Here is a 26,114-nt window from a genome sequence, read left to right as displayed (position 1 = left end):
AGCCGACTCTAGATTTGATTTTAGATTGGAGATGTTTGATATGAGTCTGGAAGGAGAGTTTACAGTCTAGCCAGACACCTAGGTACTTATAGATGTCCACATATTCTAGGTCGGAACCATCCAGAGTGGTGATGCTAGTCGGGCGTGCGGGTGCAGGCAGCGAATGATTGAAAAGCATGCATTTGGTTTTACTAGCGTTTAAGAGCAGTTGGAGGCCACGGAAGGAGTGTTGTATGGCATTGAAGCTCGTTTGGAGGTTAGATAGCACAGTGTCCAAGGACGGGCCGGAAATATACAGAATGGTGTCGTCTGCGTAGAGGTGGATCAGGGAATCGCCCGTAGCAAGAGCAACATCATTGAGATATACAGAGAAAAGAGTCAGCCCGAGAATTGAACCCTGTGGCACCCCCATAGAGACTGCCAGTGGACCGGACAGCATGCTCTCCGATTTGACACACTGAACTCTGCAAAGTAGTTGGTGAACCAGGCAAGGCAGTCATCAGAAAAACCGAGGCTACTGAGTCTGCCGAAAAGAATATGGTGATTGACAGAGTCGAAAGCCTTGGCAAGGTCGATGAAGACGGCTGCACAGTACTGTCTTTTATCGATAGCGGTTATGATATCGTTTAGTACCTTGAGCGTGGCTGAGGTGATATTATGTCCATATAGTCCAAAGTACCATAATGCCTAAATAGAAAAAGGATAAGTTCATCATACTGTCGTGTCTTTACTATCATTACATTGAAGACTTGTAGTTTTTATCAAAGATTCTCTGTAATTAGTATTACACGATCAACTGATTAATCATGTAACTGTAATTAACTAGGAAGTCGGGGCACCAAGGAAAAATATTCAGATTACAATGTTATCATTTCCTAAAATAACTTTTCAGATATTTTATCTGATCAATTAGTCTTCGAATTAATGAATTATTTACTTTACCTCACGTTAGTCTCATTCCAAACATCGTAAATTGTTGGTTACCTGCATGAACCCAGTCTTCACTATGAGTCATCCATACATCAATTATCTTAAATAATTTATTTATTACTAACTAAGTAATTCACAGAAATGCATAAACAAACAAACAAACAAGGTAAATGTGGTTACAAGAAATAATAGGGGTATGTGCCCTAGTGGGCTAAACCGGCATGGCGGCTTGATAGACAAAAGGGGATGTGGGGGTCGACTAAGAAGTCACTACAGAGTGATAATTCAAAAAATTGAAATGCTAATCCTTTGCACATGAAAGCTCACTCATTCGGGACCAATTACAATCAAAATATATATTTACGCTCAGTGTGTCGTCTTGACCGCTGGTTTCTTTTGTAGAATTGTCCGTCTCTCTCCCTATCTCTCGGTTGTGGTTAGAGTGGTTTGTTCAGAGTGACATTAATTTGTTTCGTTATAGAATGGATGTTTCGGCGGTTGTCGTTCTTCGCGTTTAATGATACCGAATTCCTAGCTGCAGACTAGTAATTAATATCAAAGACTTGTTCTTATTTTGTCAGTATCAATAGTCTAAGAGTTTATCGACGTGGTATGGTTAAAAGATTCAGCAATGGTCTACAACCTTGGTCCCCTCCTAATGGAGAAAAACATGGTCTGGTGATAATTTCTCAAAGTTGGGTTTTATTCGGAATTGCAGAAAAGGGCTGTCCTAGGATGCCTGACCCTAACTGGGCTCAGGGGCGGTCCTCTGATTTAGTTAACTCCAATTCCCTTTTTGAGTTTTCCTTCATTAAACAGTCCAAAATCACATTGTAAAATTGTGTAAACAGTATCATACTCACTCATTCATCTTATACAAAAATTAGATGTAAACCTCATATCTGAGGCTATTATATAAACAGCGTTATGGTAATGTGGCCACACCGTCTCCCATGAGCTTCCCCAAGTTGTAACAAACGGACCAGTTCGTAGCTGGATTCTTCACCGATCTTCTATACTTTCTCCGGAACATGAAATTTGTTCGGACCTCTATACTGTGTGTCCATGAGGAGATCCTCAGGAATTTACGACGTCTCTCTGACCACAGCAGCCTAGTTGAAGGAGGAAAGGGGGTGGCAGGGAGAGGGGGATGGAGCTCGCCACACCCAAAGAGGGCAACGTCATGACAATACACATTCTGCATTATCATAAGTCCAACCTTATTTTAAGTTCACATAGTCCTCGGTTCCTTACGACATGAATATAAAGAAATATATACAAACATATATATATATATATATATATATATATATATATATATATATATATAAAAAATATTTCATGCAACAAAGAAAATTTAAAAAATGTTTTTGTCAAAAACAAATTAATCCATATTTGTACTGTGTAATGCGATGCAAATATGTGTCGGGGACTACTTCAACAGGAGGTAGCTATCACTCACAGCCACGTTGTAATCTTCAAGTCTTTGAACATTTAGTTGTTTGCTTATAATTTATCCACCACTAGACGAGCATTCTGCTTCTCTGAACGGAGCCTTTTGAAAGTGGGATACAGGGCACGCCGTCTGTCCACTATTTCATGAGGAAATTATTAATTAACAGAGAATGGGGTGTTCTTCAATTCCCGACCCTGTTGTAAAAAGGCAATTTTAATTTTGAGTGAGTTAGCATAGCTATGATCAGACGGGGCCTTCCCTCCCCTCTGCCACCGAAACGGTGAGCTCTTTGGAAATCAATTGTTTCCACCTGTTTGTCCGTCATCTTGAGATTACATTTCATGAACAACTTGACTTTTTCCTCCGTTGATTGATAGTTTTCATCCTCCTTTATTCCCATTATAACAATATTATTTTTCATACTTCTGCACTTTAGAGCAAGTCATTCGGCTTTCATCGTTTTATTATCATACCGTAGCCTCTCTGTAGTAGTGTCTTTATAGGAGTCCACGGTAGTATTCAATATCTTATTTTCCGCTCATATTTCTTCCATCATTTTATTAGTGTAATCCATTCCTGTTTGTAAGGCCTCAACCTCCCCCAGTAGCCCAGGCAATAGATCCAGTTTTTTAACTGAGCGCTCATACTTGTAAGCAATACTCTGTCTTTTGGATACATAGTTATAAAAACGTCCCCCTCCAATGTTAAATTAGGAATTTTAGACTTTCCTCCTGTTTCTCTCACAGAACTCGAGGAAAGGTCTTCTCTTGTTCGCTTCAATGTATCCGTTTCTTTTTCGGGCATATCAAAATGCTGATCAATACATAGTTCCAGATTCTCTATATTATCCAGAATGTTTGTTTCGTAGTTATCAGCTAATCCTCAATTTTTGTGATTAATTCATGGGACAAGCTGTGCCTTTCATGCTGCCACCTGCCACGTCATCAAAAATCCAGAGTGCATTTTTTACTGTAGCATGTTAGCAATTAACAATCTACGTGTGTCTTAGCCACAAGGATCGTTCTGCTCAAGCCTTTGTAGTGTACCATTTAGCAATGCTAGTGGAAACGTATTGTATCAGTTAGCCGTGCATTGAAAAACATGGGGAAAGAGCGGTGAACAATCCCTTCAATCCCACAATCATAGTAGGCCTGGCTGTTGATTCCTTTGTTCCATTAAACATTTGGCAGGCTGGTTTATTGATGATGAGACACTCAAAGGCCTTGGATATGACCCTGTTACCTTTGTTAGAGATGATTTGTGAATTATATTTTCTGTGTGACAAGTAGATGACTTGGGTTCTCGTCCCTCTTCATTATAATTGTTTGACTCAGTTATCTCTACCGTCATTTTCCATTAATGTAGTTCAGAGTTACTAGAGGAGACAAGATAATTGCAATTGCGTGGCTTATGTGGTTATTGCTATCCTAACAGCCTGAATCACACATTTACATTTTACATTTAATCATCTCCATAGAGCTTCGGTGGGGGTAGCTACAGCACCTCAGACCTGAATGTACGTGGATGGTATGGTAATAATTTATCAGCAGTTTGACGCTGGGGAAAAGAGTGTTTTTTAAAAGCGTATCTCTACAGTTAGGCTACGTGTATTTTACATGTTTATATAGATAAAAGCATGTGACTATAGAAAAGAGTTCTACAAAAAAGTGGTACAAAACACTACAAAAGAAAAGTATCTATCAGATGGGCCTAAGAACAAGACAAGATAGAATATTTAGTGCATAACAACCTACATTTCTATTAAAGACAGAACCAAGCTTGGCTTATACCTGCATGCATATACAGTGCTCAGAAAATATTCACACCTCTTGACTTTTTCCACATTGTGTTGTGTTACAGCCTGAATTTAAAATTGATTTAATTTAGATGTTCTTGTCACTGGCCTACACACAATGCCCCATAATGTCAAAGTAGAATTATGTTTGTAGAAAGGCCAGGGTGGTTTTGCAATGCTTCACAAAGAAGGGCACCTATGTCTAGTAAAAAAAAGCAAGACATTGAATATCCCTTTGAGTATGGTGAAGTTAATAATTACACTTTAGATGGTGTATCAATACACCCAGTCATGACAATAATACATGCGTTCTTCCTAATTCAGTTCCCGAGAGGAAGAAAATGGCTCAGTGATTTAACCATGGTGACGTTATAAAAAAAATAATAAAAATTGTTGTAATTTTATTCCCTTTTTCTCTCCAATTTTGTGATATCCAATTGCGATCTAGTTTCAAAGGCTGGACCTAATATAGTATATAAGAGGTCATACAAGACGTTTTGTAGTGATTCTTGTGTTAATGATGTAAAGAATATTTGTTGGTGTGTATTGAGGATCAATCAGATGCTGCACTTGACACATTTATGAAATTGCTTATTCCAGTTACAAATAAGCATGCACCCATTAATGTCTGTAAAAACGGTTAAATCGCCTTAGATTGATGAGGAATTGAAAAATTGTATAGTTGAGAGAGATGAGGGAAATAAGTCTGGCAACATAACTGATTTGGCAAATGTAATGCAAATTAAGGAATCTTGTGACTAAACTGAATAAAAAGAAGAAGAAACTATACTATGAAACAAAGATGAATTATTTAAAGATTGATACTAAAAAGCTTTGGAGCACCTTAAATTAACTCTTCGTCAAAAAGGCAAACTTAGCTCCATCATTCATTGAATCAGAGGGCGCATTCATCACAAAACCCACGGATATTTCCAACTACTTTAATGAATTTTTCATGGGCAAGATTAGCAAATTTAAGCATGACATGCCAGCAACAAATGCCAACACTACACATCCAAGTATAACTGACCAAATTATGAGAGACAAGCATTGTATTTTGAATTCCATAAAGTGAGTGTGGAAGAGGTGAAAAAAATGATTGTTGTCTATCAACAATGACAAGCCACCGGGGTCTGACAACTTGGATGGAAAATAACTAAGGATAATAGAAGACGATATTGCCACTCCTGTTTGCCATATCTTCAATTTAAGCCTACCAGAAAGTGTGTGCCCTCAGGCCTGGAGCGTAGCTAAAGTCATTCCGCTACCTAAGAAAAGTAAAGCTCCCTTTACTGACTCAAATAGCTGACCAATCAACCTGTTTCCAAACCTTAGTAAACTTTTTGAAAAAAGTATGTTTGACCAAATACAATGCTATTTTACAGTAAACAAATTGACCACAGACTTTCAGAACACTTATAGGGAAGGACATTCAACAAGCACAGCACTTACACAAATGACTGATGATTGGCTGAGAGAAATTGATGATAAAAAAAGTTTTTGGCATTATCAATCATAGTCTGCTGCTGGAAAAACGTATGTATTATGGATTTACACCCCCTGCTATATTGTGGATAAAGAGTTACCTATCTAACAGACCACAGAGGCTGTTCTTTAATGGAAGCCTTTCCAACATAATCCAGGAATTCAGGAAATTAGGAATTCCCCAGAGCAGATGTCTAGGTCCCTTACTTTTTCAATCTTTACTAACGACATGCCACCGGCTTTGAGTAAAGCCAGTATATCTATGTATGTGGATGACTCAACACTATACATGTCAGCTACTACACCAACTGAAATGACTGCAACACTTAACAAAGAGCTTGCAGTCCGTTTCAGAATGGGTAGCAAGAAATAAGTTAGTCCCAAATATTTCAAAACCAAAAGCATTGTGTTTGGGACAAATCATTCACTAAACCCCAACTAAATCTTGTAATGAATAATGTGGAGCAAGTTGAGGTGACTAAACTGCCTGGAGTAACCCTGGATTGTAAACTGCCATGGTCAAACCATATTGATACAACAGTAGCTTAGATGGGGTGAAGTCTGTCTTAATAACAACACTTTCAACAAGGCAGGTCCCACAGGCCCTAGTCAGGTGCCACAAATAGGTACTTAGCAAATTTACAATTGGCTCAGAACCGGGCAGCATGGCTGGCCCTTAAATGTACACAGGGAGCTAACATTAATTATATGCATGTCAATCTCTCATGGCTCAAAGTGGAGGAGAGATTGACTTCATCACTACTTGTTTTTGTAAGAAGCTGAATCAATGGAGTCAACATCCCTCCCAGTCAGATGATTTCTTGGAAGGGCAGGGGGCCAGAAACTAATTTGGAAGCCTGCCTACCTGACCAGACTGAGTAAAATCAACTGAGCTGAAGGTCTTTAAAAAAATGTATTTATTATTTTACCAGGTAAGTTGACTGAGAACACATTCTCATTTACAGCAACAACCTGGGGAATAGTTACAGGGGATGATTGAACCAATTGTAAGCTGGGGATGATTAGGTGACTGTATGAAGGCAGATTAGAAATTTAGCCAGGACACTGGGGTTAACACCCCAACTCTTATGATAAGTGCCATGGGATCTTTAGTGACCAGAGAGAGTCAGGACACCCTTTTAACATCCCATCCAAAAGACGGCACCCTACACAGGGCAATGTCCTCAATCACTGCTCTGGGGCAATGTGTTATGTTTTTAAACCAGAGGAAAGGGGGCCTCCTACTGGACCTCCAACACCACTTCCAGCAGCATTTGGTCTCCCATCCAGAGACCAACCAGGACCAACCCAGCTTAGCTTTAGAAGCAAGCCAGCAGTGGGATGCAGGGTGGTATGCTGCTGGCAAAGCAGTCGAAGCAGTTACCGCTAGTGATTCGTGGGTTGACTCTATGGGGCGGGCAGGTTTAGGGTCATGAAATATTGTGTGGATGAAGGGCAGGTGAGTTGAAAAAACATATACATTTATAATTATTGTTCAATTCATGAGGTTTAGGTTTTTATTTCATTCTTTTTAGACTATCTGGCATTAATGCATAGGGCTCTAAAATGTAGGGCCCAACTGTACGCACACCAAATAGCCTACACGCCAATCGCCAAATGCTTTTGGGAACGGGCAGAAAAAGTAAATGTAGAGCCACTGAGGCAAAAAGGACAATGTCTGAGTTTAATTTAATAAGAGAAAAGCTGCAAAGTTGAAAATAATGAGAAGGGAGGGTCAGAAAAATAATGTTTGGGAAAGATTTAGTGAAGTGGTCAAAGAAGATGATAGCAGTGTTACAAGACGGGGACATCAAACAGGCCTATGGCACGTCAAGGGAACTGTAGCCTACTGTTCAGATGGGTTAAATGGAAACTGACATCTGGACACTGACTTTAGGTCTACAACCTCTCGCATAGCCTTAATATTAACTCCTGCAGAACTAAGCATTTCTTGCAGTAGAAGTGCTATCTTTATCAGCTTCACAAAAGCTGATATTCAACCACATAAAATGCATCGAAGCCGAATTGAAATATTTTCAGAAACATGTTGGGTCATTTTGCACAGAAAGAAAGTTATTGCATTTTCTCTCCGGTGCCTAAACATCTTTGCTCCGTGAAAGAAGCAGAGATGACCAAGAGAAGTTTATTCGGGTGATAAAGGGTTTATTTAGACTTCTAAGGCAATGCATAATGACAGCAGAGAAGCTGTATGTATGTATGTAATTATAAACAGTTGACTAACAAATTGAGAACATGGGATTATAAGGTTCTATCCACACAAAAAATGATCCTTGGTTTGAAATGGGCAGCCCTACATTTTATCCCCCGAAACACAATCCTCTAGCAGCTAGCTCATGCCCTCCTGCACACTTCCCACATTTTGGAATCTCACTCCTACAAAGTGCTGCGACATGAACATAAACATTGCAACACTGCAGTGGATTGGGCACAAAAGTTATAAGAGGATAACTCATACATCCTAACATGACCTTGTCCACCCTTTAAGCTATCCCATAAATCACTCCTTTCAATGTTGCCCAGTTCCAAAGAGCAAAGCAAGAAACAGATTTGACCCCAAGTTGCGTGACACGGAGTGCCCGCTCCCTCTGGTCAGCAGAAAAACAAACAAATATCACAAGTCCTCTACAGGTTACCTTCACTGATTTCAACTGCACCCAACTCCTTTCCCACCCAACCTGAAACCACAAATGGAACTGCCAAAAGGCAAGGATCCATTTTCTTAAAAAATATCACTCCTACTACCAGATTCTTAATCAGATTCTTTATCATGTTCATTGGTGCCAGGGTCGGGTCCGGAGCTCTTCATCGCACCTTCCACCTCACTTAACTCGCCCTCATTCACTTCCATTTCACCTCCAGAATTCGGTCTGGCACACGGCACACTTTGTTTGCACTCTTCTTCGACATACCATCTGAATTTTTATCACCATCTTCCTCAAATTCAAATCCAACCTCTGCTTTCCTCATTCTCTTCGATCTCTTCTTCTTTTTTCCCAATTCCATTCCTCCTCAGAAATCCACCTTTCTGTGTACCTGTCCCAATATTCTTCTTCTCCCGACTTTGTGGCATCCCGATGTAACACCATGCATTATCATCCTGCTCACCTCGGCCATGCATTGTTAATGTTATTCCTATTGGCTGATGCATTATGGTTAGTGGTATTTAACAAGAACTATCTTCATTGTCAGCCTCCTCACTGTTAAAATTTACCTTTGTTTAACTAGGTAAGTCAGTTAAATAAGAATAAGTTCTTATTTACAATGACAGCCTACCCCAACCAACCCGGGCGATGCTGGGCTAATTATGCCCTATCAGACTCACAATCACAGCCAGATGTGATTCAGCCTGGATTCGAACCATGGACTGTGGTGACGCCTCTTGCACTGAGATGCAGTGCCTTAGACCGCTGTGCTACTCAGGAGCCCTTTCTCACAGGGATGGACACTTTTCTGGTGTGACCAGTAGCATATGGCTGGACCATGGTAGTTGGAAATTTGAATTGTCAAATTACACCCGAATTAATGAAAGTTTGAAATGTCCATGTCAGGGTCGAAAAAATGCTTTGAAAACTTACTTTGAAATGTTTACAACTTTAAAGACACATGTGGGGACACCGTTTGTGTACTTCTATTCATCTTAATGTTAAATTGTTGGAGGTATGTTGAAAAAATATGTTAAAGTTTTAAGAAACCAAACATCTTAAGTGTCATTCTTCTGCAAACTTTCTTCTCATCATTATGCACAAATGTGTTTTCAGTCATGTCTCACGTCAAAGCACTATGATACCATATCTGCAATATTATTTCATTTTGGTTTGGTTAATTAAATTGAGTCATAGCCTAAACTAATTAATGCTGGTCTGATGACAACAGGACACTGACAACAGAACAATTCATGCGTCGGTCTAAACATTGTCTAGAGAAATACCATGTAACGAAGCAGGATAGACAGACAGACAGAAAGACATAAAGCTTGTCTTTAAGTGTCAATTAAAAACTTTATTTAAACAGGGAAATCTTATGAAATCCTCTTTTACAAGGGAGCCCTGCACACAATCATACAAATTCACAATATTTACATTTCCAAAGCAATAAAACATACAATATTTACAAGTAATTCAACAACAGTAACTTATAAAACAGAATAATGGAAAACAAACACATTCCTCAGTAAAAAGGTTATCAACCAGCTGTCTGAACTGCCCGAGCGGCACCAAAACATAAAATGTTAGAGATTACTGGAGATCATTCCACAAGTAAGGTGCAAAGAAATTAAACACAGATCTATCTAACTCAGTAGAGACCGAAGGGATCTCTGGAGTTAGCCATCTCTGAGACCAGATCTGGTAGCTTGTATGTCTGTAGGTTTACAATAAAGTATGTTTTTGCAAGAGGGCTTTAACCATCTGTATAGCCGCTTTGTGCTACTTAGACATACACTACATGGGCAAAAGTATGTGGACACCTGCTCGTCTAATGTCTCATTCCAAAATCATGGACATTATTATGGAGTTGATCCACCCTTTGCTGCTAAAATAACTTCCACTCTTCTGGGAAGGCTTTCCACTAGATGTTGGAACCTTGCTGTGGGGACTTGCTTCCATTCAGCCACAAGAGCATTAGTGTGGTCGGGAACTGATGTTGGGCAATTGGGCCTGGCTAGCAGTCGGCATTCCAATTCATCCCAAAAGTGTTTGATGGGGTTGAGGTCAGGGCTCCGACCTCGACAAACCATTTTCTGTATGGACCTCATTTTGTGCACATGGGCATTGTCATGCTGAAACAGGAAAGAGCCTTCCCCACACTGTTGCCACAAAGTTGGAAGCACAAAATTGTCTAGAATGTCATTGTAATGCTGTAATGTTAAGATTTCCCTTCACTGGAACTAAGGGGCCTAGCCCTAACCATGAAAAACAGCCCAGAACATTATTCCTCCTCCACCAAACCTTACAGTTGGAACTATGCTTTGGGGCAGGTAACGTTTTCCTGGCATCTGGTAAACCCAGATTTGTCAGTCGGACTGCCAGATGGTGAAGTGTAACTGATCAATCCAGAGAACGTGTTTCCACTGCTCTAGAATCCATTGGTGGTGAGCTTTACACCACTCCAGCCGGCGCTTGTCATTGAGCATTGATCTTAGGATTGTGTTCGGCTGCTCGACCATGGAAACCCATTTCATAAAACTCCCGACAAACTGTTCTTATGCTGACGTTGCTTCCAGAGGCAGTTTGGAACTCGGTAGTGAGTGTTGCAACCGAGGACAGATTATTTTTACGCGCTTCAGCACTTGGCAGTCTCGTTCTGTGAGTTTGTGTAGCCTACCACTTCTCGGCTGAGTTGTTGTTGCTCCTAGATGTTTCCACTTCACATTAACAGCACTTACAGTTGACCGGGGCAGCTCTAGCAGGGCAGAAATTTGACGAACTGACTTGTTGGATAGGTGGCATCCTATGACGGAGCCATATTGAAAGTCGCTGAACCCTTCAGTAAGGCAATTCTACTGCCAATGTTTGTCTATGGAGATTGCGAGGCTGTGCACGTGATTTTATAGACCTGTCAGCAACAGGTGTGGCTGAAATGGCCCGAATCCACTCATTTGAAGAAGTGGCCACATACTTTTGTATATATAGTTTAAGTCCAACTAATTTAGAGTGTCACAGAAATGTGTTTTTTCCTTTAGTCACATCAACAACGCTCAGTATCCACGACTAGCTTTGTTAAAGGATATTATTTAGTTTGGAGGTGAGGTGAGAATGTTTAATGGGTGAATGCGCTGGAGTTTTGACGTAACATGCACAATGTAAATCTCATGATTGATTGAGTTATTTTTTCATTAGACAGGCACTGATATCATTTACAATGTGCGTAGCTTTGGTTAGCCTCAGGCGTCACTGGTGTACAGTATCTACGATGGCTTGAGTAGCCTCAGACAACATTATACCATGATGTCCTTTTACCTGCAGACCTGCTGTTACAAATGTATTCCCCTGGCTGACAAAACAGAGCCTATACCATGACATGATTAAACAGTCTGTGATTTATGTTTGACTAATGTAATCTCTTGTCAAGTAATATCTAACATAAATTCTGAATTATGGATGATTTATCACTTGGCGCCGCAGAAAACATCCTCCAGCACCCAAACATGACAAATTACCCTTATCTGATGAGCCGGAGTAAACTTACGCTAGATGCTTTTGCTGTTGCCGCAGTGATGTTATTAAAAGGCAATATTTAAATCACGCAGTATTTTTCCAGGCCTGAGGCAGAGAAAAAAAGACAAGTCTTGTTGGTCATATGGCTCCTGTCTCATGTTGTGAGACATTGATTAATAAAATACACTACAGAGCTGCATGAATGTGTATGAATGCTAGCCTCCGAAACGATTAGAGACCGGCCCAATTGACGAGGCAAATCACTAAATGGCAGCAGACTGTTTGATCATGACATCTTTTCCACATATGATTTTTCCACAGAGACCGGTGAGAGGCATTGAGATGTACTTATTATCAAACATGAAATTAAATGGAGAAAAGCTGGTCACAGTTAGCAGTCTAGGTCAGACAGAAGACAGATTACAGTCAAAATGATGTTTATGCTTAAGAACTAACCTTGCACTCAGTCTTAAATGAAAAAACATAACAACATAAACCAATGTTATGTAATAGTCCCATTTCCCTATTTTTGAAATACAAAAATACATTAAAGACAACCCACACGCATGCAAGTACAGGCACATAGTCTGAATATCCTGCATCCCAGGGATTACGTAAAATCGCGTACATCCTATAAGAGATAATTCCACAATGAATTGAAAATACATCACACAATATCCTGACCCACCCACTGGGGAGCAAGGCACACCCAATAATTATGTATTTTTACCTAAACACGCAAACACCATCAGATAGAATGCATAGCAAGCAGTGCACTGGAATGACATTCAGATGAACTGGAATGACAATTCACTCTCATGGAATGGGTGGCCAAAAATAACTAAATGAAAGCCACATCCCCAGCGAGCCACATATATGACCGCATTGAGGCAAATGTCCCTGTGCTCCTACGGTTATATGGACCATACTGCTGCCTACTGCATTTGTTCATTTCGCAAACAAGACAGTTCATAATCCAGTGCCTTTATCACAGTCAACACATCTTGATTTTATCTTTAATTAGCCTCATGTCAGTATGTGCTCAATAGCATGTGATTAGCTATGAAACTGCAAATGTTCCTCTCTGCCCTTATAGCAAAATGTGTAGAATTGCAGGAAGTTAGCAGTTCCCACCAACAAATGTTGGGCTCCGCTACTGGCTCAGAGAGTCTGGAATCATGTATGTCATATTGATTTAATTTATAAAGGGTGGCAGGTAGCATAGCCGTTAAGAGCTTTGGGCCAGTAACCAAAAGATTGCTGGTTTGAATCCCCAAGGCGACTAGGTGAAGAGTCTGTCTGTGCCCTTGAGCAAGACACTTAATGCTAATTGCTCTGGATAAGAGTGTCTGCTAACTGACTAGGATGTTTAATGTAAATATATAGTTCCTGACTCGCTCTACCTTATTTAGTCAATGTCATTTAACCTGGTTAAGTGCTCCCATGCACTCCTCCGTTTTCCCATTTGCACTCCCTCATTTTACTTACAGCACAGTAGTAATGTGTAAATGATGCCAAGCACTGTAGATGAGAGACACAGATGAATGTCATTGTTGATATCAAAGAAATCTATATTCAATGTAGTATCAGTTCTTATTTTTTTTGGAATATGCCACGTAACAGGAGATATTTTTTAACCTAACTTGGAAAGTCAGTGATATGTAATGCTTTTCAACCAGCTCAGATACTGTAATGTCTTATCTTACATATCATTAATTTGTGTGAAATCAAGCAACCTCTATCAATGGGAGGTATAGTACACTGGTAATCTCTATAATGAAATAGGCTGGACACGGGATCGGTAGAAAGTTTGATCAATTAAGAACAATGACCTTTTGCCAAAGTATAATTTAAGGATTAAAGTTATAAAAATTCAAGACAAGTATCTACCATGATTTGCATTGAAATAAACATTGTTTCAACGTCAGGATGTAAAGGATTGAACTATTAGAAGGTAGGATTAGTTCTCATATGAAGGCTATATTCATGCAAATGCATAAGGCTTATTTCTCTTATACAGTGCCTTCAGAAAGTATTCATACCCCTTGACTTATTCCACATTTGTGACTCGTTTCAGGTAACTAGGCATATTTCGCACTTCACTACTTCACAGGAGAGGCATTTCATCATAATTTAAAAACAATCAAAATGCATTTTCTGGCAGGAATGCCTTCTGGAACAAACTTGTGTGCCATCTGTAAATACGAATAAAACAATACAATTACGAGCCTAATTGGTTTAGCCACAAAAAAAGACATTAACCTTCCCGCTAGCCATGATTGGCTGGGATAATGGATGTGCTGGACATGCCCGAGAGATGAGTTCTGATTGGTCTGCCATGTAGCAAGCTTCTGTCTGTTGCACAAGCTGCTCAGTATGTGTAGGTAATCCTTTCTAACGTGGCTTTTTTTTAAAGATATTCCGAACTGGAACAAATAAGTTTTAAAAAATTGTAACCTTTTTTAACTAGGCAAGTCAGTTAAGAAAAATATATTATTTACAATGACACCTTGGGTTAACTGCCTTGTTCAGGGGCAGAACGACACATTTATACCTTGTCAGCTCAGGGATTCGATCTTGCAACCTTTCAATTACTGGCCCAACGCTCTAACCACTAGGCTACCTGCCGCCCCTCAGTGGAAAAAGTGGAATGCCCGGTAGAAGCAGAGTTAGATAGCTAAGGATATGGAGAAAATTATCTTGTTTGATTGCAAATATCATACGGATGGAGTCAAAAAGAGAACACCTGTCTCCAGTGTACATCTTCAGAATAAGGGCAGCCATAGCATCCGTGACAGGGAGGGAGAAGCGTTAATCCATGTATACAGGTAAGAGGTTCTAGCTAGCTACATTTTCAGATATTATATATTTCTAATTTTGTCAAAGTTGTTTTCATTGCAAGTTAAAGCATACTGTTAGCTAGCTAGCTTACATTACATGTATGATCTATGTAATAATACTATTCATATCTCAGAAATCGATTTTGCAATTCTAGTTATAGCCTAATGTTAACTAGCTAGCTAACATTGAACCTAGTTGGATAAATTGAGTTACCTGTGGATTCGGTATGAGTTGGGATTATGGTTTATTGTTTAGCTAGCTAGCTACATGTCTAAACAAACGACTCCACTATGCAAGTAATCATTTCACTGTATCGTTTACACTTTTTGTATCCTGTGCATTTGACAAATAAACGTTATTTGATATAGTGTGTGTTTACCAGAGATGGTAATGCTAATGCTCATGGCTGAATGGAAACAAGTCCCTGCAGCAATTTTCCAACTTCTATTGGAAAGACATTTTAGCAGCAAAAGGGGGACCAACTCCATATTAATGCCATGATTTTGGAATGAGATGTTTGACGAGCAGGTGTCCACATACTTTTGGTAATGTAGTTTAGGCTCAATGTTAGCTAGCTAGCTAACATTACTATAACTAGCAATGCAAATAGATTTCTGAGAGACGAATAATATTACTACACAGATCATACATGTTGTCTAGCTAGCTAACAGTACTCTTTAACTTGCAATTAAATTACTTTCGGACAAAAGTAAAAACATATAATATCTGAAAATGTAGCTAGACTCTTACCTATGTACATGGCTGAATGTGGATGAACGCTTCTCCTCTCTCTCTCTATGCCATGTTTGCCCTTAGTTTGAAGATGTAATCCGGACACAGGTGTTTTAAACAACAGCTTTCTGTTGTGTCTTTTCGACTTCTTCCGCATTTGCAAGCATACTCTGCTTCCACCGGGCATTGCACTGATTTCAAAACTCGGTCAACATCTTCCGTGACAACAACACTGTTGATTGCCATTTCTTTCCCATCACTGTCTGGTTCAATTAAAAAGTGTTGAACTAAAACAGGGATTTCCTCATCGTCTGATTCATTTTCATTTTCAGAGAGAGTCAGCATGGGACGATCGTCCTCCAGAAAGTAGTTCATCACAACTTTTCCCCGCTGGTCTTCATCGATAGCGCCTGTTAAATTCAGGGCAGCAATGTTGAGAGTAGTAGCAACATTTTTGCAGTTCTCCATATCTTAAAGAACTCCATGGTAGCAAGGATTATCTACACATAGCAGACCAATCCAAACTAGTCTCTTGGCATGTCCATCCCATCCATTATTTCAGACAATCATGGCTATTGGGAAAGTTCCTGCCTTTTTCCGTGGCTAAACCAGGTAGGCTCCTAATTTAACATGTTATTTGCATTTACAGATGGCATACAAGTGTGCTATTAGGGCACATGAAAGTTCACATGTTCCAGAAGGCATTTTGCCCCCAAAAACTAATTTTGATTTTAAAAAATGTAGAACTGAGTTCAAATGCATCTCCTGTAAAGTAATGACGTGGGACATATGCCTAGCTTCCTGAAACGTTCACATTTTTACTCCTGAACGTATTTAGGCTTGTTATAACAAAGGGGTTGAATATTTATTGATTCAAGACATTTCAACTTTAACATTTTTATTAATTTGTTAAAATCCCGAAAAACATTATTCCACTTTGACATTATGGGGTTTTGTGTGTATGTTTGCCAGTGACACAAAACCTCAATTGAATAACAAAATTTAGAAAAAGTCAAGGTGTGTGAATACTTTGAGGGCACTGTACAGTACATTATATAACAGAAGTTAATTTGCCTTATTTAAAATAGTAGGCCTACTTTATACATACATTGATATCTAATAATGTGCTTTGTTGTCTGCACCATGCACAGTATATAGTGTACTTCATTCCACACTGTTTGAACTAAGAGATTAAAAAGGTCCGCCACAAGGTTATGTGCGTAATTGTTTCCTGTAATGATTGTATAATACACCCTCCGAACTGCACGATTGCAGCACAACAGAAGACCACACCATCATCTCCCAGAGCCTAGTCTCATTCTCCAGACAGGCACCCAGAATTGCTTTTAAACTCCAATATGACAGCGTTTATTCTTTATTACACACTCTCCCAGAGGCTCCCAGCTCATTTAACATTATTACAATTTGACAATATTTCTCCCGCTGCCGTGCAACAGATCCCTTGGCAAAGTCACTAGGTTTTGATTGTGCTCGGGCATCAGATGGGAGCGGCAATGGCAGAAGCAGAAGTATGCTGGGTACGTTGGGTCCTCGGAGTGCCACACGCTGGCAAGATGGCTGAGTCAGGGGAGCTGCTCTGCCTGCCTGCCTCTGAACATGATGTGATGGAGGAGAGCAGTGTGGTTATGGGGGCTCATGGCCCTGCCTCTCGGTTCCTCTCCGCTTGCGGGAGTGACTGGCCTGACTGGCACCTCACTGAAATCAAATCAATTATGGCCCAGACTTCTCTGTAGCTGGATATAGACAAACAGACGGGGCCATTTAGGGGATTCAAGAGGCTGGACAGGGCATCACATGAGGTCAGCCTAGGGTCAACATGACAAATAATTCAATTATAAACTTGTTAAGGTAAAAGATATGAGTGCCTTGATTCTGGGGAGGTAGAGTGAAGATACAAGTGAAGACAAAGGCTAAGATATTTATCAGAGAAACTTTAGGTAGGCTACTTACTACAAAAACAAAGTATGTTAAAGAAAACTAGCTACTGTTTAGCTTTCTCAAAAAATGGCGACACGCTGTGTGTCATTGAGCTCACATTCAGCAAAATTAGTAAAAATTAAAGGCTGTGTAAGGACTATTTTACCAAGAAGGAGAGTGATGGAGTGCTGCATCAGATGACCTGGCCTCCCCAATCCCCCGACCTCAACCAAATTGAGATGGTTTGACATGAGTCGGACCGCAGAGTGAAGGAAAAGCAGCCAATAAGTGCTCAGCATATGTGGGAACTTCAAGACTGTTGAAAAAGCATTCCAGGTGAAGCTGGTTGAGAGAATGCCAAGAGTTTGCAAAGCTGTAATCAAGGCAAAGAGTGGCTATTTTAAGAGTCTCAAATATAAAATATATTTTGATTGGTTGGTTACTACATGATTCCATATGTGTTGTTTCATAGTTTTGATGTCTTCACTATTATTCTACAATGTAGAAAATAGTAAAAATTAAGAAAAACTCTTGAATGAGTAGGTGTTCTAAAACTTTTGACTGGTAGTGTAAGTATTTAGACTCTTTGCCATGAGACTCAAAATTGAGCTCCGGTGTTTCCATTGATCATCCTTGAGATGTTACTACAGCTTGATTGATCTGTGGTAAATTCAATTGATTGGACATGATTTGTAAAGGCACATACCCGTCTATATATAGGCCCCACAGTTGACAGTGCAAGTCAGAGGAAGAAAACAAGCCATTGTCAAAGGAATTGTCCGTAGAGCTCTGAGACAGGATTGGGTCGAGGCACAGATCTGGGGAAGGGTACCGAAACATTTCTGCAGCATTGAAGGTCCGCATGAACACAGTGGTCTCCATCATTCTTAAATGAAAAAGATTTGGAACCACCAAGACTCTTCCTAGAGCTGGCTGCCCAGCCAAAGTAATGCAATCGGGGGGGAAGGGCCTTGGTCAGGGAGGTGACCAAGAACACGAGGGTCACTCTGACACAGCTCTAGAGTTTCTCTGTGGAGATGGGAGAACCTTCCAGAAGGACAACCATCTCTGCAGCACGGCGGAAGCGGAAGCCACTCCTCAATAAAAGGCACATGACAGCCTGCTTGGAGTTTGCCAAAAGGCACTTAAAGACTCTCAGACTGTGAGAAACAAGATTCTCTGGTCTGATGAAACCAAGATTGAACTCTTTGGCCTGAATGCCAAGCGTCACGTCTGGAGGAAACCTGGCACCGTCCCTATGGTGAAGCATGGTGGTGGCAGCATCATGCTGTGGGGATGTTTTTCAGTGGCAGGGACTGGGAAACTAGTCAGGATCAAGGCAAAGTTGAACAGAGCAAAATACAGAGAGATCCTTGATGAAAACCTGCTCCAGAGCACTCAGGACATCAGACTGGACCTCAATCCAACAGGACAACGACCCTAAGCACACAGTCAAGAAAACGCAGGAGTGGCTTTGGGACATGTCTGGCCTAGCCAACTCTCAACGGAAACGTTGTTCATGAAATCGACCGAAGTTAAATCCAAACAGATTTGATAAATAGGCCTGACTGTGAAAAGCCAGTGGGAGGCCGGAAGGATAATCTGAAAACAAAACAAATATTTATTTAATGGCTGCCAATTACAGTCAGCTCAAAGTATTGGGACAGTGACTCCTTTTTTGTTTTGGCTCTGTATAGCAACAATTTAGTGACCCCTTTTTTGTTGTTTTGGCTCTGTATAACAGCAATTTGGATTTGAAATGATACAATGACGATGAGGTTAAAGTGCAGACTGTTAGCTTTATTTGAGAGTATTTTCATTGATATTGCATGGACCGTTTAGAAATTACAGCACTTTTTGTTCGTGGTCGCCCCATTTTAGGGGACCAAAAGTATTGGGACAAATTCACTTTAATGTAGTGAAAACTTTAGTATTTGGTCCCTTATTGTAATGTTTGTCGTTGCATGAAGAAGGAGTGGACCAAAGTGCAGCGTGGTAAGCGTTCATGATATTTAATCAAATTGAACACTGAAACAAAATCACAAAGTAGAACAAAACAAAACAGTTCTGTCAGGTGCAGACACAAAGCAGAAAACAACTACCCACAAAACACGGGTGGGAAAAAGCTGCCTAAGTATTATTCTCAATCAGAGACAACGATAGACAGCTGCCTCTGATTGAGAACCACAACCGGCCAAACACAAAGAAATAGAAAACATAGAACTAAAGAAACTAGAATGCCCAGATTTCAGACACCACCTGCCACACCGCTCCTCCTGGTAGTCACACCCGGGCCTAACCAAAATAGAGAATAAAACCCTCTCTATGGCCAGGGCGTGACACTTATTCCTAGCACATAATGATTACATCAAGCTTATAACTCTACTAACTTGTTGGATGCATTTGCTGCTTGTTTTGGTTGTGTTTCAGATTACTTTGTGCCCAATAGAAATTAATGTTAAATCATGTATTGTGTCATTTTGGAGTCACTTTTATTCTAAATAATAATAGAATATGTTTCTAAAACTTCTTCATTAATGTGGATGCTCCCATGATCACAGATAACCTTGAATGAATTGTGAGTAATGATGAGTAAGAAAGTTACAGACTCACAAATATCATACCCCCCCAAAAAAAATGCTAAAAATAACCTTCCTTGTTATTGTAATGGTGAGAGGTTAGTATGTCTTAGGGGTATGATATTTGTGCTTGTATTTCACAGCCGGTTTGGGTTTGCACCTCGCACCCTTTTTTCTGTCTCACTTCTTCTCGCCATCAGTCATCTTCCTCGCCCGGTCTTCCGACATGAATTCCATCTCTGTGTGGGACTTCAGGAAACTCAGTATCGATCTGCTGCCATGCCACACGTCTGCTAGCTCCGAAGCCCTCGCTCGGCTACCGTTCGGTTCAATCACTGTTGAACTAGATTGGCTCATTTACTTTTTAAAACAAGATTGAAGCTTACAAATATGTGTAGGGTGTGTGACAAACGATAGCCTGTGGTGTTCCCATCAATCTGCTCGTTGAGCCTATTTATTTTCGGGAAAGTGATTTACAAAAGTAAACCTTCAATAGTGAAGGTAAAAGCAATATGCTGGCTACTGTTGATAGTCTCAAAAAAAAGCTACAAAGAGACCCTGTAGCCATGTCAATATCTCTTTTCTCAAAATGACATGTTTTCTATAGACATCCACAAAGAGAAGGAGGCTTTCAGGGTATTGCGGAACCATCAGTCAACCATATATTTTTTTTATTTGTATGCAAGCAAGCGGGGCGCGTCCCAAAAAGAGACTGAGCGTTGCTGCGTGTGTGAAAACACAATAATAGGCTACATGTAACACCACAGATCTCTACCACCCTGTTTTTCCTTTGTTTGATTTCAGACACCACACTGTCTCACAGAGCAGCAACAACCCCTGCTTAGTTTTACATCAAAAGGCTCTGTTTGCTACTGGGCCTTTAATTTTTCAGCAGCAGGTGACAATGCTGCTATGTTAACACCCTGCTCCCCCAGACTGGCCAGCTCAGCTGAGCTACTGTGTGTGATTCACAAGAGGGATCCTCTTGTGGAAAAAAACAGCCATTATAAAATAACAGACACATCTGGTCCCAAGATGCCCACTTTCACAGCTCTCATCATTGGAAAGTGTTTTAGATTTCATAAGAAAGAGAGGAATTAACCCTGTTGGGTATCTTTCTGTATTCTCCATGCAGTTTTCTCTAATTTGACCAAACTAATTTATCTTTCTCTCTCTGTGTTTGTCATCCACAGGGTGATGAAGTTCTGACTGTGATAAAAACCAAGGCGCAGTGGCCAGCATGGCAGCCCCTGAATGTGTGAGTGCACTGTGATGTACAAGAGTACCCTCACTTTTCACAGGTTTTAAAATGTTAATGGTCTGTTTTAAAACGGTGAAATTACTTGTAGAGATTATCATTTGATAATCTAGGTGAATTGAGAATTTAGATGAAAACAGAATTTCTCCGAATTTTTAAAAACTTCATCAGAAAACAGGCTAAGGAGGAGATAATCACCCAGCATTAATTCAATAGCTACCTGCCTGGCCTGCGGGTGTTTTCTTTAAATTCATTAATGATTGTGTACATTTTTCCTGAGGTATTTTGTTTGCAAAAGGAAGACTCCTGTTTTGATGAGAGATGTGTTTCCTCTGGGTGTTTCTGTGATTAGTGTTATTGACTCCCTCCAGTTCCAATATGTTAAGACGTTTACATTTACCTATTTTAACATCAGCCAACCAATTAAGCCGGGCAATTTTCTTTCTTTAGAAGAGGCTGTTTGGAGAAGTCATATACATTTGTTTTATGTAAAGGGGGATCAGAACAACATAGATGTCTCAAAGGGAAGGAGATTGTTTAAAGAGATTGATGTGCATGTGGAATAAGTTCTCTAAATAGGGCACAGCGAAGTGTAGGTTGTTGTTTCCATACTTGTTTAATCATCTCACAGGAACTGCAGTTGTATCTAATTCAGTTGTATCTAATTGAGCAGTACTACACTCCCACATCGTTATGTTACAGAATTGTACAGAGTTTTGTTGTTTATCTCCTATTTAACATGACAAGGAGAAATATGATATAAGTATCTCTTCACACATCAGTAACTATTCAGATGTGACTGGATGTTATTCTCCTCTTAGAATTTGTGTCGTGGCAATTAACACAGAGTCCCAAAAAGCACCCTATTCCCTATATAGTGCACTACTTTTCACCAGGGCCTATAGGGCTCTGGTTAAAAGTAGTCCACTATATAGGGAATAGGGGGCCACTTGGGACAGAAACTGTCTATTTGCCTCCACACACATTCACCAGCCTTAACATTTCCAACGTAACATCTATTTCATTAACACTTTTTTAAATGTGTTCTAGTGATACATTATTCTCTCTAAGTTCTGAATAGAAACAAGTAATTATTTATTAATATGTTGAGCTGTTATGAACTAAATTGTCACGACAGATTTCCTCCTCTTCCTCTGAAGAGAAGGTGTAGCAAGGATCAGATCAATATGCAGCGTTGTAGGTGTCCATTATTTAATAAGAAAACGCAACATGAACACAAAATAACGTGAACTGGCACCGAAACAGTCCCGTGTGGCACAGACACAGGAAACAATCACCCACAAAATACCCAAACAACATGGCTGCCTAAATATGGTTCCCAATCAGAGACAACGATAAACACCTGCCTCTAGTTGAGAACCAATCTAGGCAACCATAGACTTACAAAAACACCATAGACTTACAAAAACACCTAGACTAGGGAACAACCCATAAACATACAAAACCCCTAGACCAGCAAAAAAAAACATAAATCCCCCATGTCACAGCCTGACCTAACCAAAATAATAAAGAAAACAAAGATAACTAAGGCCAGGGCGTGACAGAAATGTGTTATATGTTTTTGTTTGGACAGTATGTAGCTCATTTAAACTCTTAAAGCAGATAACTGGTGTGGTATGTGATGCATTAAAATGAAAACCAAGCTGGCTTCACCAGTCTTTAACATTATGTCATTGTGTGTTGATCAATCAGATCAATCTGCACATTGAGGAGCATACGATGTATGTCTGTATCTGTTTGTCTATTCAGGCGGGCAGCTCCCTCGGCTGAGTTCTCAGTGGACCGTACGCGTCACCTCATGTCCTTCCTGAGCATGCTGGGGCCCAGCCCTGACTGGAACGTGGGGCTGTCTGCAGAGGACCTCTGCACCAAGGAGTGTGGCTGGGTCCAGAGGCTGGACCAAGACCTCATCCCTTGGGACGCAGGCACCGACAACGGGGTCACCTACGAGGTGAGGCCCTGGGGGCCCCAGACATGGGGGTCGATATGTAGTAAATGGCTCTGGTTTCAGTTATCTAGTAAAAATACTTCTGCCATTCTAACTTTCGTAACCAGGCCTCTGTATTTTGCCATGAATCTGGAACGAAAGCTGTTGATCTACTTTCATTAATAGTGCAGGAGCGTTGCTTTTTTATTTTTTGTTTATGACTTATGAATATACAAATCATCCAACCTCGGCTGAAAAACGCATAAACAGATTCAGAGAAAAACACACTGCAAACATAAAACAGCACATCCACTGTGTTGTCGTTTTATTGAGGCGGACATATTTACCCAAGTGGCTGCCTCACTGACTAGTCTTGTGTCGCTACACTGTAAATATGTACCCAACAAATCCTGCGCTGGAATTTATAGTCAATTTTCTGCTGGCTTGTAAAGATACTGGGAAAAGAAAAGGAGAGACACTGCCATCTATAGGCCAGAAAAGCCACTGAAGATACAGTATATCCAGACTTCATTGCATACCCACACACACAGCATAATCATTCACACTCTGTAAATAGCCTTTATACTTTCTATGCAAAGAAAGCGGACAAATCATGCATTCACATACCCCAGATGTGATTTGGTTATTTAGTTTTTGGCTCCATATGTTGGCTGCAGCACCAATTAATATATCAGCCAAAAGTGAACTAAAACTAGATTCCCTGGAGTTAAAGTAGAAAGGGACTCAATAGCTTTTGTAGTTTTCTCTTCAACTGAAGTTACTGTTCTGGAACGGCAGCATGAAAGGTGATTCACAAAGCACCGAGCAGGAAACAATGTCATAAATCACTCATAAAAGGAATATTACACAGCCGATCAATTATGCATATTAAGATCAAACACAGAAGCCCCTAACAGATGGCAGATGAACATGACGAGGTGCTCGCTCTCAGCCCCATGCCGATACTGTTTCACTAGCTCTCTTCCCTATGCCCATGCTACACATTACATTACATTTGAGTAATTTAGCAGACACTCTTATCCAGAGCGACTTATAGTTAGTGCATTCAACTTCACCCTAAAAGCACCAACTTACAGTATTTCAACCCCTAATAGCAACAATAGGGGTCATTTTTGGATGTGATGGAAAAACACACTTTCAGTCAAACAGTAACCCTTTTTGATTTGATTAACCTTTTGTAACACAAGTCAATTCTTTAAATTCCCCATATTCAAAATACACCGTTTTATAAATGTTTTGAAATTATATTTTGATACATCTCACCCATAGCCACTTGTTATGAACATTTGTCTGTTATTCAAAGTGTTGTGTTTCTGTGATACTCAGAGGCTGATAATTTGACGATTGAGCTAGTCTGACATAAAGGTATGACCTAAAATGGCCACAGATAAGGCCGATTTTGGTGATATGGGTGCCGGTGACATCAGACATTTAGCTCTAGTTCAAATTTCATCTAAAAGATGCGACTCGACTTGGTGTAGACATTGACTAGATCCTAAATATGTATTTACATTTTTTAGATATTTTTGAGTTATCGGAGCTGCCACGCCCCCCAGAGGCCAAATCTGGGGTGGATCCACATCTATATATTTTCTGGGAACATAATGTACATCTACCTCTGTACCAAATGTTGGGCTTTTATTGCAAAGTTTACTATTGATTCCGCATTTACATCTTAGGTGTGCTCAACTAGTATACAAAAGAGATATTTCAGGCATTTTAAGACTGAGATGTGTTACACTTCTTATGGTATAGGGGACGATTGCGTCCCACTTGGGAAAAAAACAGGGAAAATGCAGCGAGGCAAATTCAAATAATGATATAAAAATCTAACTTTCATTAAATCACACATGTAAGATACTCAATTAAAGCTACACTCGTTGTGAATCCAGCCAACATATCAGATTTTAAAAAGCTTTTCGGTGAAAGCATAAGAAGCTATTATCTGATAGCACAATGTCAACAAAGAGAGTAGCATATTTCAACCCTGCAGGCGCTACACAAAACTCTGAAATAAAATATAAAAAATGCATTACCTTTGACGAGCTTCTTTTGTTGGCACTCCAATATGTCCCATAAACATGACAATTGGTCCTTTTTATCGATTAATTCCGTCCATGTATATCCAAATGTCCATTTATTTGACGCGTTTGATCCAGAAAAAAACAGCTGCCAAAAAACGCAACGTCACTACAAAACATTTCAAAAGTTGCCTATAAACTTTGCCAAAATATTTCAAACTACTTTTCTAATACAACTTTAGGTATTTTTAAAATTGTAGACGGGGCTATCTGTGTTCAATACAGGAAGTAAACAAACCATTCCCCTTCTTACGTCTTGCGCAACTCTCAATAGTGTAACGTTGTTCCAGGAAGTGCTTCTTCTTCGTTGCACAAATGAATAACCTCAACCAAATTCCAATGACTGGTGACATCCAGTGGAAGCAGTAGGAACTGAAAACCGGTTCCTAAAAAATATCCCTTGGCAAAGACAAATCAGGGAACAGTCAGAGGCAACAAAAAAAATCTGAACAGTTAGTCCTTGGGGTTTTGCCTGCTACATAAGTTCTCTTATACTCACAGACATGATTCAAACAGTGTTAGAAACTTCAGAGTGTTTTCTATCCACATCTACTAATAATAGGCATATCTTATATTCCTGGCATGAGTAGCAGGAAGTTGAAATTGGGCACGCTATTTATCCAAAAGTGAAAATGCTGCCCCCTATACCGTAAGAGGTTTTAAAAGTCCAATAAAGCCGTTTTTTATCTCAATATCGAATCATTTCTGGTTAACAATGACATACCTTAAAATGGTAAAAAAATAAACAAAAATAGCTTCTTAGGAAAAGTGTTACGCCCTGGCCATAGATAGGCTTTTATTCTATATTTTGGTTAGGCCAGGGTGCGACTAGGGTGGGCATTCTATGTTCATTTTCTATGTTTTGGATTTCTGT

The 26,114-nt window shown here is 39.9% G+C and overlaps 1 protein-coding gene across 1 annotated transcript in view; it reads left to right on the top strand.

Moving 5' to 3' along the window:
* Positions 1-26,114, top strand: part of LOC112252608 (spondin-1) — a 140,747-nt gene that overhangs the window by 98,191 nt on the left and 16,442 nt on the right. Inside the window, exons 7-8 of the mRNA XM_042323298.1 lie at positions 21,126-21,190; positions 22,961-23,162. Coding sequence (XP_042179232.1) covers positions 21,126-21,190; positions 22,961-23,162 — 267 coding nt within the window. The remainder of the gene's footprint in view (positions 1-21,125; positions 21,191-22,960; positions 23,163-26,114) is intronic.

Source organism: Oncorhynchus tshawytscha, linkage group LG06, assembly GCF_018296145.1.
Source record: "Oncorhynchus tshawytscha isolate Ot180627B linkage group LG06, Otsh_v2.0, whole genome shotgun sequence".
Classification (NCBI taxonomy): Eukaryota; Metazoa; Chordata; class Actinopteri; order Salmoniformes; family Salmonidae; genus Oncorhynchus; species Oncorhynchus tshawytscha.
Note: the sequence above shows the minus strand (reverse complement) of the source record. Positions and strands in the feature narration are given on the sequence as shown.